General features: G+C 42.9%; 1 protein-coding gene across 1 annotated transcript in view; it reads left to right on the plus strand.

Moving 5' to 3' along the window:
• LOC120913325 (cytochrome P450 2G1-like) overlaps positions 1 to 15,726 on the plus strand; it is a 38,265-nt gene that overhangs the window by 3,713 nt on the left and 18,826 nt on the right. Inside the window, exons 2-3 of the mRNA XM_040323193.1 lie at positions 2,053 to 2,215; positions 6,458 to 6,607. Coding sequence (XP_040179127.1) covers positions 2,053 to 2,215; positions 6,458 to 6,607 — 313 coding nt within the window. The remainder of the gene's footprint in view (positions 1 to 2,052; positions 2,216 to 6,457; positions 6,608 to 15,726) is intronic.

Consider the following 15,726-nt stretch of genomic DNA (forward strand, 5'->3'; position numbering starts at 1 on the left):
TATAAATGAAGAAATCTTTCAGGTCCAGGAGGAATAAGAACAAACATAAGAACAATTATATTGATAAAGTCAATGCAGAAATGTACATTGTCATAATAAAATAAACTGTTTTACATGAGGTTTCACACAGGGGTTTACACCCTTGTTCCCTTCAAAACCATCTAACTTCATGGATCCTCTTTATGATGGCTAATGTTTTTGAATAGGAATTAAATACGACTGTATATGTATGTGGCGCCCTGCTCCTGTTGAGTAGACGCTATGTGTGGATTTAGGGGTTGTCTGGGCTGTAAAAGAGTGATTATGTAAATTTTTGCTTCTGTTCTAGTTTGGCTGTGCTGTGTGCATTTCCCACTTGACATTGGGTGTCACTGTCACCACGGGTCAGTGTTGGAAAAACAGCGGGCTGGGTGCATTGAGTACTCGTTCCCCAGAGGCAGCCCAGTGGAGGTGGTCTTGCTGCTGTGCATTCTGGGAAAGGATACTTAAGGGACAGACGCCATTTTCCAGGGTCTCTGACCTGATGGCCCTCCTGGCCTAAGGTATGTCATAGCTGTTCTTCTGCCTCGGGGCCTGCTGGCCCAAGGCTGTGTTGCTGGAAGTAGGCCCAGGAGTTTCTGGGGTCTACTGGACCAGGGGTGGTCCTGTGCTGTCTTGCCTGCAGGGAGAAGCCGAGCAATTGGTGGAGCCAGGGGAGGACCTTTTCCGGGAGAGGACCGAGCGAACGACTGGTATCTCAGGAAGGGGCCTGGTCACTCAATTAGAGGACGCATCCCAACAATCTACCTCACAGTACTGCCAGATGGCTTAAAGACTCTGGTACTGTGTAGCTGTGCTTAAAGCGCTGGTTCACCCTAAGAAACAAGTTTCTACCATTAAATCCAGCATACTAGCGTGAGCGCGAGCATACTAGCGCGAGCTACAGTATGCCTTTATTTTATTTTTTGGCGCCGTACTCACAATTTAATCCCGTAGTGACGTTTCAGACTCCCCGCGGGGAATGGGCGTTCCTATGCAGAGGGAAGATGACGGCCGGCTATGGCGCCTCACGCTTCCCGAAAATAGCCGGAGTAGGTCTCGGCTCTTCACGGCGCTATACGGCGCCTGCGCACAGACTAGGAGCTGACTGTGCAGGCGCCGTGAAGAGCCAAGTCCTATTTCGGCTATTTTCAGGAAGTGTGACGCGCCATAGCCGGCCGTCAATTATCTTCCCTCTGCATAGGAACGCCCATTCCCCGCGGGGAGTCTGAAACTTCACTACAGGATTAAACTGTGAGTACGGCGCCAAATAATAAAATAAAGGCATACTGTAGCTCGCGCTAGTATGCTTGATGGCATACTAGAATTTTTTTTTTTTTTTTAGGGTGAACCCCCACTTTAAACTTGGAAAAACTGTTTGGCTACGCAATCCTGTGGCATAGGATTTTGCAATAACCCCATTGTGTTCGCTAAGTCTATGGCAGAGACATCGCACCGGCTGCTAGGTCGGTGAGAGAGGCCTATCCGGTGGTTGCAAGATCCAGTGCTGGAAGCTGTTGTGCTCTGGATCCTAAGAAGTACCCATGATCTGCAAACAAGGTATCTGAATCTCCCCTAACCCTCCATCCCTCTATTGCCGCAAGTTGTTTAATAAAAGCATTGGGAAAGAACAAGGCTAAGTGCTTGGTGCATACATCTGTGGATTTATTTTCCAATACAGACTCCTAGTTCTGATGCGGTGAACAGTGAGGTAACGGCAGACCCAAATCTAATCCAGCAGCTCCTACGGGGGTAGTGCTACACGTAATAAGAGCCAAAATGTAAGATTTCAATACATTGCATGACTTTCCTGTTTTATTGAAAATTTTATTTTTTGAGGCAAGTGCATGGAGACACCTTTAAGCCAAGAAATACTCCCAACCCCCTTTATCCAGAGTTAGTAGATGGCATGTGTAGGCCTAGTGTGTGTTTTGTGCATGCGAAAATGTATGTGTCTTGCAGTTATTATACATACAACACAAATATAAAACCCTCTAATAAGCTTTTCCAATGTTTGCTCTCTTCTGTACACAGCTGGGTAAGAAATATGGCTCAGTTTACACCTTCTACTTTGGCCCGCACCCTGTAGTTGTGTTTTGCGGCTATGATGCAGTGAAGGAGGCGCTGGTGGATCATGGAGAAGACTTTACAGGACGAGGAAGACAACCAACGGTAGATAGAGTCTTCCAAGGCTATGGTAAAAGACAACACACTCTGGTGTCCTTTGTCTATAGAGGGTATATTAAAATGGAGTTATGGTCATGTTGAGTGGTCAGGTCTTGTTAAAACATTGGAAGGTAGTAGCCTAACTTTGTGTAAAGTAGATAGATCATCAAGAAAATTGAATGCCCTGTACACACAATCGGATTTTCCGTCAAAAAAAGTTGGATGTAAGCTTTTGATCGGAAATTCTGACCGTGTGTATGCTCCGTCCAACATTTTTTATCAGAATTTCCACCAGCAAACGATTGAGAGCAGGTTCTCTTTTTTTTCGATGGAAAAAGTTCTTGTCGGAAAATCCGCTCGTCTGTATGCAATTCCGACGCACAAAAAAACACGCAAGCTCAGAATCAAGCAGAAGAGCCGAACTGCCTATTGAACTTCATTGATCTTGGCTCGTCGTACATCTTGTACGTCACTGAGTTCCTTGACGGTCGGAATTTCAGACAAGATTTGTTTGACCGTGTGTATGCAACACAAGTTTGAGCCAACATTCCGTCAGAAAAAATCCATGATTTTCTTGTTGGAATTTCCGATCATGTGTACGGGGCATAAGGGCTGCAAGGCAGCCAGTTGTGATTCCAAAACTTTATTAAAAGTGAACAGTAAGGTGTCCTATATCAAGCTATACAGTATGAAAACATAAACCTGCTAATTATGTTCAATGGTAAAAATCAGTTGAGGTTGTTGTGATCCCTAGTGGGGTCTCAAAAATTTTCAGTACAAGGACCATGTCATATATTTTATAAACATTAGTGGGCCAAAAAAAATTCCCCATCAGAATCCCCTATACATCAGGGTCCCCATCAGAGTCCAAACAAACAACATGGACTTCTTATCACACTTACCAGTAGCCTGCAGAAAAAACCCCACTAACAATTTGCATTAAAAACAGAGCTTTCACAATATTTGTAAATATATGTACGTAGAAGTTGCACGGCCTTGTCAAGACTCTTGTATAAAGTGAGGTCCTAACATTAATCTTTGAGATTTTTACAATCAGAATCCCCCAATAGCACTGTTATCATGGCTTTAGCAGTAAAGCAGGAGCCAGGATTCAGAGCAGTTGTGGTCGGAGGAAGTTCCTGTGAATGCCAGTGATTACACCAGTGGTGTATTTAGGTTTTGTGCTGCCCTAGGCCTGACAAAACTTGTGCACCCCCTAATTTAAATATGATCCACCCCTTCCCACCCTGTCCTGTCAAGGCCACACCCCCATTTAGGATCCGCCCTGACATTTTCCAGTGAGGACACCAGTTCTGAGGGCCTTGGGGGGCAGTAGAGTCCCTTAATTTTCAGCAATTTACTCTGACTTCCCGTTTTGCTATGGAGCCCTTCAGCTGACTTTTTGACAGTCTTTAGCCTCCCGACATGGCACCTGTCTCTCTCTAGCTGAGAACTCAGATGGGAGGTTCACTGTTATTATAGGACAGTCAAAACTAGAAGCGACGCAAACCCCCCCCCCCCCGGTTGCGGAACGCCGCCTGCCCACACAACAACTCATTGGTTGGGGTCTGCCGCCCTAACCTCCTCCATGTGTATGGGCTTCCCCCCTGATGGTGGCCCTGCCAGTATTATTATACAGGCAGTAGTGTGGCCACTTTATGGGGGCACTAGACTGATTTGCCTCCCGGCCCAGTCCACCCCAAGACTGGCGCAATACTAAAAGTCAAGCCACGAGGACTCTTTTCGTGCTGCCCTCCTGCAAAGTGCTGCCCTAGGACTGGGCCTTGTTGGCCTAGGCCAAGATACAGCATTGGATTACACATCATTGGTTGCTAGAAACCAACGAGGGGGGTGATGACTGCAGAGCAGGGATAACCCTCAGATGAAGACTGCAGGGGTAGTTGGTTGAAGAAGAGACCATAGGCAGCCTATGCTGATCTAATGCTCGCAGTGAGGATATGCCACTAACCCTAGCAGCGAGTCTTAAAAGATCTTGCAGAGAGTCAGGTGTGGCACACGGGCTATAGTTTGGAGACCCCCTGATCAACATTATATCTTTATGTACAAGGGTCAGGTAGTATTGGAGTATACTGTATCTGTAGAATATGTGAAATAATTTGATATTGTTTATGTCCAGTAGGAACATGGTGACAAGTCACGCTATGCTTTATTACAATTATTAACTGGCTATAATAGCATAACATACAGTCATGGTCAAAAATACTGGCACCAGTTCATTCCTGTCAGATAATGCACCACGTCACCCAGAAAATTGTGGCAATTACAAATGTTTAGGCATTCTCATGTTTATGTTTTGTTTGTATTGATATGACACACAAAAAAGTGGAGAAACAAAAAGCCAAATCTGACACATTCCACGCAAAACTCCAAAAATGGGTTTGACAAAATTATTGGCACCCTTAATTTATTATTTGATAGCACACCCCTTGGAAAAAATAACTGAAATCAATGGCTTCCTGTAACCATCAATGAGTTTCTAACACCTCTCTACTGAAATTTTGGACCACTCTTTATTTGCCAACTGCTCCAGATCTCTCAGATTGGAAGGATTCATTTTCCAAACTGCTGTTTTGAGATTTCTCCACAGGTTACCTTAGGGATTTAGATCTGGACTCATTGCTGGCCAGTTCTTTTTATGAAAACAGTGGAATGATGGGCTTTACCAAAAAGCTGTAATTTCTTTTCGTCTGTCCTCAGCACATTCTCACAAAAAAATTTTTTCCCTTCAGAATAGCGACATATTATTCGAGCTGACACAGTTGTAACCTGTGTCTGAAGGTCAGCTTGAATTTGTCTGCCAGTTGATCGAGGTTCTTTATCCACCATTGAAACAATCTTTCTTTGCAATTATTTGATCGTTTTTTCTCTTTAATCCTCATATCAGGGAGATTAGTTACAATGCCATGGGCTGTAAACTTCTTGACAATGTTGCGCACAGTGGGCACAGGAACCTTAAGATCGCTGGAGATGGACTTGTAACCTTGAGATTGTCCATGCTTTTCGACAATTTTAGTTCTCAAATCCTCAGACAATTCTTTGCTGCTCTTGTTTTTCACAGAGACACACAACAGAAAGATTGAGCCAATTTTTCATAATTTTAACTGGTTGCCGGTGTGATTTATATATTGTCAGCACCTGTTAATTGATGCAGGTGAGTTTAATTACAAATGACAAGAGTATCACAGACTTGGTATGCAATTATTATTTTTTTTTGTTAAATACATTTATTGTATTTTTACATAATATAACAGTAAACAAAAATGGTGCAAGAAAGAGAGGAAGTGGAGCGCAGCATGATATGATTTGCTAGATATCCTGATCTAGTAACAAGTGACAAGACGGTCTTATAAAAACACATAGATGTTCAACAGAATAGGGTCAGATGCAATAATAATAGGGTTACATGTATTAAGGTTATAAATGAGGCAAAATTGTTTTAAAATGGTTATGAATAGTTTAGTTAGAGAGGAAGGAGTCTATGTTATAAGCTTTGGAAGGAAGCTCCGTAGTTAGAATGGAGGGAGAGAGAAGAGAGTGAGTAGTTGGAGAGAAGGGAAGTCCAAGGGAATGGTCCGGTCGTCAGCGGTAGATTTGTTGGGAGCAGGGGGATGATGGCTACCATGGCAGGAGGAGTGGTCAAAAGATGGCAGGAAGCATTGTGTGATCCAGGGTTTCCAGATCCGGTCAAACTTGGGAACCTGATCTCTTTCATTGGCTTCCATTTTGGCATGGATCATGGATCATTTACTCTGTGCTTAGTTTCAGCTACTAGAGAGGGGGACTTCCACGCCTTAGCAACTGTTTGTTTCGCTGCTGTGATTAAATTGAGTGCGTGATATGGAGTCTGGTTTTAGATAGAGATATGCTGTGATTGGGTCTGACTAAGAGGGAACATCAAATATTTTGGAAGCACAGGCGGAAATATTATTCCAGAAAGTTTGGACTATTGGGCAGGTCCACCATATATGTTTGTGTGTACCTTGGGAATGCAATTAATTCTTACAACTTTGAGAGGGTGCCACTAATTTTGTCCAGTCCACTATTGGAGTTTTGGGTGGGATGTGTCAGATTTGGCTTTTTGTTTCTCCATTTTTTGTGTCATTTCATCTCAAACAAAATAAATAAAAAAAAGAATGCATAAACATTTGTAATTGCAACAATTTTCTGGGCCAAGTAGGGCATTATCTGACAGAAATGACGGATTGTCCATATTTTTTGCCATGACTGTATCTAGCTCCTCGTTATTTTTCAGGGTTAATGGCTAGTGAAGGAAATCGTTGGAGACAACTTAGACGATTTTCTCTGACAACACTGAGAAATTTTGGTTTGGGAAAGCGCAGCATTGAAGAACGCATTAAGGAGGAATGTGGCTGCCTAGTGGAGGAAATCAGAACGTACAAAGGTAATATATATTGTAACAAGGAAATTATCATTAAAATATCTATTATCTCCATGTTTTAAGTTTTAAAAAATGTCATTGGGATAGAGTGCACTAAATTGCCCCCCCCCCCTCCTCCCCCATGGGAGTGCAGTGCCTCTTTAGAATATTCTCTCCCCCTTCCCTCTTACTTTTCTTTCTCTTAACAGATAGTCAGAGCATTGAATTTCTATCTCACTTGATTGGCTGGTGGGTCCTTGTAAGGGCACCTGATCCAGCTGAAGTAACAACACTTCTTTTTGCAGAAATATCCAATCCACAGTAGGTAGGTTCAGTAATGTGACAGTTCCATTAGGTATGATAGAAAAGTCCTCATAGAATATTCCAATCATCGTGATTAAAGCATAAAGTGCAGTAGCAGATTAGTCTATAAACCATGCTCCACCTTCAATCGTGTGTGAGAAATGCGAACTCACCAAAACACTACTGTATCCTTAAAATGATCTAACATAAAAGGCGTAGGAGAAGCATATTGGAAATCATAGTGTATTTGGAGATTTCACCTCCAAATACGGAAAGGTTTCTTTACAGTAATGCCGCGTACACACAATCAGTCCATCCGATGAGAACGGACCGATGGAGCGTTTTCATCGGTTAACCGATGAAGCTGACTCATGGTTCGTCACGCCTACACACCATCGGTTAAAAAAACAATCGTGTCAGAACGTGGTGACGTAAAACACAAGGACGTGCTGAAAAAAACGAAGTTCAATGCTTCCAAGCATGCGTCGACTTGATTCTGAGCATGAGTGGATTTTTAACCGATGGTTGTGCCTACTAACGATCGGTTTTGACCTATCGGTTAGGAATCCATCGGTTAAATTTAAAGCAGGTTTGCTTTTTTTTAATCGATGGTTAAATAACCGATGGCGCCCACACACGATTGGTTTTGACTGATGAAAACGGTCCATCAGACCATTCTCATCGGTTTAACCTATCGTGTGTACGCGGCATAAGAGCTGTGAAAATGTGGAATGGACTCCCTGTAGAGGTGGTTTTGGCCAGCTCAGTTGATTGCTTTAAGAAAGGCCTGGATTCTTTCTTAAATGTACATTATATAACTGGGCACTAACATTTATAGGCAAAGTTGATCCGGGGAATATCTGATTGCCTCTCGGGGGATCAGGAAGGAATTTTTTCCCCTGCTGTAGCAAATTGGATTGTGCTCTGCTGGGGTTTTTCGCCTTCCTCTGGTTCAACTGTGGGTATAGAATTGGGTATATGGGATTGTATGATCTTATTATTGTTATTATTATTTTTTTTATGGTTGAACTGGATGGCATTTCTCAGACATGGTTAAACGACTAATCTGCGAAGACCGAGGAAACATCACCCCTGACCAACCCTCTTCTCACGTCCCTCCACCCCTTGCTTCTCCCACCTCAATTCTCCCCCTCCGACTTACTACCCTTCCTCCATATATTCTTCAACATCATGGACTAGTTACTAGGCATATATACTAACATCCAACAATGACCAACTACTCCCTCTGGAACACCCCTTCAGCTTGACATCAACTAACCATTCCAACCAACCCCCACGCCGCCATATTAGAAACAAATTAACCCCACAAACTCCCCCATAAATCTTGTTAATACATAAGACAAAATTATACTCAAAATTGTTCTTAACAATACCCTTCATAAACCCCATTACAGATGAACTTCCATTTGGTTTAACTGGTTATACAAACTCTCTTTGGATGTTAGGCATAAGCATAAGTTTTTTGTTTACTATTTTTGTTGTTATTTTATGCCTATACATAAGTTGTATTACAAACATTTATAACATATGCCATTTTGTTCTCACGGAATTACCTATCTGTTATGCCGCGTACACACGATCAGGCTTTTGCCCGGCCAAATCTCATCAGAATTCAGATGGAATTCCATCGGAGAAAAATAGAACATGTTCTATATCTAGCAAAAATAGGAAAAAACTGCGCTAACTAAAACAATAATTAAGCTGCTACATACAAACAAACAAAGCTGGATAAATGGTGAACAAAAAATGTAGCGCTAAAATACAATGTGGGATGCCAAGTGGGGTACCGACATTAAATAGTGCATGTGCACATATCTGACTGACATAAAAGTCAGAAATAAAGTTCCATATAAAAAGGAAAAAAAAAACACACACAAAACATGTAGCCAAGTCTCTGTTGGGAACTTGAAGTGGATCATCAATTAAACAATTGGTGTGAGGTGTAGGGTGGATAGATGTCCAATGATTGAAGAAAACAAACAGGTGATCAATTTCTCTGCAGTAATCTATACGAATCACAATGACATCGGATATATGGTAGGTATAAATACGCTTACCGGATAAGTTGGACTCTGATACTGTACAGCAAAAGAGTCAAACGGGCATAGTGGTCATTAGGGAACTGGGACCACTGCAACCAGGTATAGGACAGGAAGTTTGTAGATGAAACTCCAACCGGCATGGACACCAGGAACCAGTGATGTTCAAATGGCGTGCTGTAAAACTGCAACGGATTCCGGATGGGATCCTTAGACTGCGTGTCCAAGAGTACAAGCAATGAACTCAGCTGAAGCTCCGGTCAGACCATGAGATAAAATAAAGAAAAAAGGGGGCTCCAATAGCGCAGGTCAATAAAACCAAAATAAGGTTTATTCAATAAAAGTCATACATGAATGATGACATAAAAGTGATCACGTGATGAAGCAATATGGGGTGCTCAATGGCGTACCCGACGCGTTTCGGCCACAGAAGCCTTCAACAGGGGCATATGAGTGCACCCCCATATTGCTTGCTTAAATACATAAAAATGGCTGTTGGGTCCTCCCCCAACAGGGCGGTGTTCCCAAACAGGAAATGATGTACCAGGTAAACATTGCAAAAAACATATAATGACAGGCAAATCTAATATGCATTTACAAAATACTACTAAAAACATCATAAAATAAAATTCAAATGAACAAAATCTTATAAGACATGTCCCATATACATCTGTACTTAAACATAGCCTCTTTCACATACTATGCTTTTGAATCTATCACATTACACAGCGTGTCACCGGAAAGGATTCTGGCTGAATCATGTGTGTGGGGACACAGACATGTGATTTATAAACTTATAGGCGTGATATCTCATAATTAATGACACTATTATACTTGCCCATCTTAACTCCCATCGGAAGTAAGGGGAGCTAGACAATGGGGTCCTAGTAATCAAAACATAACATAAAAGACGTTTTAAACGTCTGGCGTATCGCACATTCATGCAATGTATTGGTGCACAAGCACCAATCGAGCGAGGTGGGGGAGTGTCCGCCACCGCGTCGTCCAATCAGCGCTCACCGCGGTGCAACCAATCGGCGCTCGCCGCGGGGCAACCAATGCCCATGTGCCAGCACAAGAGGCACAAGCACCAATCGGACGAGGCGGGGGAGTGTCCACCGCCGCGTCGTCCAATCAGCGCTCGCCGTGGAGCGACCAATCGGCGCCCACCCCGGAGCAACCAATGAGACGACACAGCGGCGTATGGACCAATCCTAAATAGCGATGACGTATCACGCTGCAGTACTGTCAGTCAGCGCACGATACCTCATAACAAAACAGGCACCTTGTCCGGATGACAGCGCTGCATCACATGGCCCATCAGCGCCAATCAGGTAGCCACCGACCAGCCAGGAGACCAGACACAGCCATCCGGCAGTTAGTAGAGGGAGGACATAGTGTAGTGTAATGATCCATCCCTCAGTTAACCCCCATAGAGCCATAAATAAATTGAAGCGAGTCCCCACATATCTAATGGGAATGCGTACATTAATACCCATAAGAGCACAGCAGGTATGGACAACCTATGGCTCATAAACCCAGACATACATCCGGATCTGATAATTTCTATAAGGGGCAGCAGGAGCTGGCACAATATAAGGATGATCCCAACTGGAGCACTGGAGACATCCATACCATGAAGTATATTCAAAAGAATAAAGTATAAAGTATACACAAAACAATGGGAAACAAAAAGGAACTGGAATATCAGACAATGAACAGAAAAGACACAAATACTGTGTCAATACCCATTAGGTGTCTTTCAATGAGAGTGGACACTAACTCCAGTCACTATGTCAAAACACAATGTACTGGACATAGCGATAAATATAAAAGGGGGGGGGGGGGTTGGATACACGAGCTCAAGATGCTCAACCCTGATTAATAAAGCAATTTACGTCCCAATCGACATTCATGCCATAGGGTGTATAGCACTTGAGCTCGTGTATCCAATATGTCTCGAGTCTCGAGACCCCCCTAAGTTTGGAGTCACCTCTCCAGTGAGGAACGAATCTATCTATTATCTGAAACACTGAACCTTTAGGATCAGAGTCATGGTGTTCAAGATAATGGCGTGACACGGTATGTTTAGGGCATTTCTTCCTAATTTTAGCTAGATGTTCGTTAACTCTAATAGAGAAGTTTCTTATGGTACGCCCCACATATTGACGTTTGCATGGACATGTTATCAAGTATACAATGAAACTTGTGAAACATGTCGTGAACTGTCTCATGGTGTATACCCGATTGGTGACCATTGAAGAGAAGGAATCTATTTTCCGTCTGATTATGGAATTGGCAACACAGACATTACAGGATCGACATGGATAAAATCCATTAGCTTCAGGAAAGAAGGACACCTTCTTTGGAGGGTCAATGGTATTTGGGGCTATATCACTTTGGACAGAGCGAGCACCCCTAAAAATGATACCAGCTTTTTTGGGCAGAGATGGCCCCAAAATCCTATCATTTAGGAGGACCTTCCAGTGTCGGTTCAGAATCTTGCTGATTTCGCTATGTTGAATGGAAAAGCTTGTGAAAAAAGACCATTTGAAATTCTCCTGTTTGACTATTTTCGGTTTTACCTGAAGAAGAGAGGCTCTGTCAATGGCTGACACTGACTGGATAGCATTATCCAATAGCGCAGGCCTATAGCCTTTATCAAGGAATCGGTTCCTCAGAAGATCACTTTGGAGATGGAAATCGGTATCCCTAGTACAATTCCTCCTAAGACGGAGGAACTGACCACGTGGAACCGATTCCAACCACCTACGGTGATGGCAGCTGTCGACCGGAATGTACCCATTCCGGTCAGTTGGTTTAAAATAGGTTTTAAATTCCAATCTGTCTTCAGTGGTGGAAATCTCCAGGTCCAAAAAATGTATTGAAGTGGGGCTAGCCTCATAGGATAGAGAGATCCCCCGATCATTGTCATTGAGCTGGGTCATGAAGGCATGCAATGACTCCATGTCTCCCTTCCAGAGGAAGAGGACGTCGTCTATGTACCTGGCCCATAAAAGTAGCTCTAGATCTTTTAATATACAAGGTGTCTTTACCTCCACCACTGGAGATAGTGAGATAAGTGGCCTATTCGCACGTCTTAAAAATGTGATGGTCTCTGAGGTCCACCTTCAATGGGACATCGCGTTCCTTGATCAGTATATTAAGGAGCAGATGGTTCCCAGAGGTCTAAGGTGGGATTTGTATCCACAGCAAGGTGAACTTGACATAGATCTTTGGTACAAATATTTCAATGATGCAGGTTTAAAATTGATCTCCTTTCTGGTAGAGAGAAAACAAGCCAGACTGACCTTACTGGACAATGAGATACGAGAGATCAAGGATAAACTTACACCATTCAGTGGAAATCCTGAATATACCACTTTATCTACTACCTTGAAAACTTACTTGGAAAAGGAAGAAAAAGACCAGAGAAATAAAAAACAAAAAAAATACAATAGGGATGTATTGGATTACACTACCCAATTGGTTTTTAACTGGCAAAAAAAGATGGCCAGCAATGGTAATTCCACAGAGAATCCTCCAGATATGGAGGTCTCTTCTACTGCCGGCAATGTCCCTGATAGAAGATTGGTCTTTCAACCACCTCTACCCACCCCCTCATATACATCTACTGCAAATCATAATAATGGTAGCAGGAAGAATTCTGTCCCACCTAACCGTGGAGGCGGAAGAGGGAAGAACCCCAATAGAGGGAGAACCCCGTCCCATCGAGGAGGTGGACAAAATCATGTGGACAGAAACTACATGCACTCCAATGGGGTACAAAATGGTTGGCATGATGGCCGAGGGCGACCTAATGGGGAGGGCTCCTCACATCATACTCCCATAAGAAAAAATTTTCCTACGTCCTCCAATATGGATAGGACTTACGATACACATTACAAACCATATTCTTATTCCAATAGAAATGACAGTGATGAGTATCACAGAATGCCCTACAATTACCATCAAGAGGGTCCAGTACTCTCCCAGGAACGGGGTTTCACGCACCTACACCTCATACACCCAGAAATGTAAGACAAATTGAGGGTGCAGAGGGAGGCGGCGCATACAGCGCAAAAAGACAAAGGGTAGAATAGACGCAGGCATTTTTAATTTAAGTTCTGTTATACTTTCTGAACAAGAGCAACAAGTATTAGGTAGAGGGTTAAAATTTGTCCCACCACGGAAACTAAATAAATTTAACACCTTCATTGATATACAAAGGTTTGTGAGAAAGTTAAACATTCAAAGGCATTTTTTGGGGACACCCAGCCAAGATCCATTGGGTCCGAGTACTACCAACTCCATTCCCATGAGATCTATTAGTAATGATATTGCCAGCACCGTTGGCAATATTACCCATTCAGGTTTGTCAAATCCTTCTTTGTACAACCCTCCTAGTACATCTTCTTCCATTAATGTATTCAGAAGTCTTGTATTAGAAGATTTAGATAAGTTGCCCAATAAAAAATCCCATCAGGATCCAGTTATTGAGGCGGGCTTAAAGACATTATGCCTCAGAAAAGATCTTGTCATCCGCCCCGCCGATAAGGGGGGCGGGATCGTGATACTTGACAAGACTGCATACATTAAGGAAATGAATAGGCTCCTGGAAGATCGGACCACTTATGCCATCTTACCTTGTGACCCGACCAATAAATACAAAAACAAATTGGTGGATATTGTGAAGGAGGGTTCTTCTTTAAATATCCTAAACAAAAAGGAACTGGATTTTTTAGTACCATTGGCACCTAGAGTGCCTATCATATATTATCTACCAAAGGTACACAAAAACGCAACGAATCCCCCTGGACGACCCATCGTCAGCGGGATCGATTCCGTGACTTCTAGAATAGGGAAGTATATAGATCACTATTTGCAACCCCTAGTGAAACTGGTCCCTTCATATCTCAAGGACACTGGAGATACGATTAGACTGTTGGAGGGGATTCGACATCAGGGAGACATTCTATTGGTCATGGCTGATGTGGCAGCGTTACACACCTGCATACCACATCATCTCGGGCTATCTGCTGTCGAATCTTTTCTAATTAGAAACTCTCTGCTTCCAATTTTACAGAGGAACTTTGTTATGGAACTTTTATTGTTTGCTACCAAGCACAATTATTTTTGGTTCCAGGGAATGTTTTACTCCCAAATCAGGGGCGTGGCTATGGGGGCTAAATATGCCCCCAGCTTAGCCAATTTATTCATGGCCCAGTGGGAAGAGGACGTCGTCTATGCTCTTAGGAGACCTGAGCTACTTTTATGGGCCAGGTACATAGACGACGTCCTCTTCCTCTGGAAGGGAGACATGGAGTCATTGCATGCCTTCATGACCCAGCTCAATGACAATGATCGGGGATCTCTCTATCCTATGAGGCTAGCCCCACTTCAATACATTTTTTGGACCTGGAGATTTCCACCACTGAAGACAGATTGGAATTTAAAACCTATTTTAAACCAACTGACCGGAATGGGTACATTCCGGTCGACAGCTGCCATCACCGTAGGTGGTTGGAATCGGTTCCACGTGGTCAGTTCCTCCGTCTTAGGAGGAATTGTACTAGGGATACCGATTTCCATCTCCAAAGTGATCTTCTGAGGAACCGATTCCTTGATAAAGGCTATAGGCCTGCGCTATTGGATAATGCTATCCAGTCAGTGTCAGCCATTGACAGAGCCTCTCTTCTTCAGGTAAAACCGAAAATAGTCAAACAGGAGAATTTCAAATGGTCTTTTTTCACAAGCTTTTCCATTCAACATAGCGAAATCAGCAAGATTCTGAACCGACACTGGAAGGTCCTCCTAAATGATAGGATTTTGGGGCCATCTCTGCCCAAAAAAGCTGGTATCATTTTTAGGGGTGCTCGCTCTGTCCAAAGTGATATAGCCCCAAATACCATTGACCCTCCAAAGAAGGTGTCCTTCTTTCCTGAAGCTAACGGATTTTATCCATGTCGATCCTGTAATGTCTGTGTTGCCAATTCCATAATCAGACGGAAAATAGATTCCTTCTCTTCAACGGTCACCAATCGGGTATACACCATGAGACAGTTCACGACATGTTTCACAAGTTTCATTGTATACTTGATAACATGTCCATGCAAACGTCAATATGTGGGGCGTACCATAAGAAACTTCTCTATTAGAGTTAACGAACATCTAGCTAAAATTAGGAAGAAATGCCCTAAACATACCGTGTCACGCCATTATCTTGAACACCATGACTCTGATCCTAAAGGTTCAGTGTTTCAGATAATAGATAGATTCGTTCCTCACTGGAGAGGTGACTCCAAACTTAGGGGGGTCTCGAGACTCGAGACATATTGGATACACGAGCTCAAGTGCTATACACCCTATGGCATGAATGTCGATTGGGACGTAAATTGCTTTATTAATCAGGGTTGAGCATCTTGAGCTCGTGTATCCAACCCCCCCCTTTTATATTTATCGCTATGTCCAGTACATTGTGTTTTGACATAGTGACTGGAGTTAGTGTCCACTCTCATTGAAAGACACCTAATGGGTATTGACACAGTATTTGTGTCTTTTCTGTTCATTGTCTGATATTCCAGTTCCTTTTTGTTTCCCATTGTTTTGTGTATACTTTATACTTTATTCTTTTGAATATACTTCATGGTATGGATGTCTCCAGTGCTCCAGTTGGGATCATCCTTATATTGTGCCAGCTCATGCTGCCCCTTATAGAAATTATCAGATCCGGATGTATGTCTGGGTTTATGAGCCATAGGTTGTCCATACCTGCTGTGC

Source organism: Rana temporaria, chromosome 9, assembly GCF_905171775.1.
Source record: "Rana temporaria chromosome 9, aRanTem1.1, whole genome shotgun sequence".
In the NCBI taxonomy this organism is placed as follows: Eukaryota; Metazoa; Chordata; class Amphibia; order Anura; family Ranidae; genus Rana; species Rana temporaria.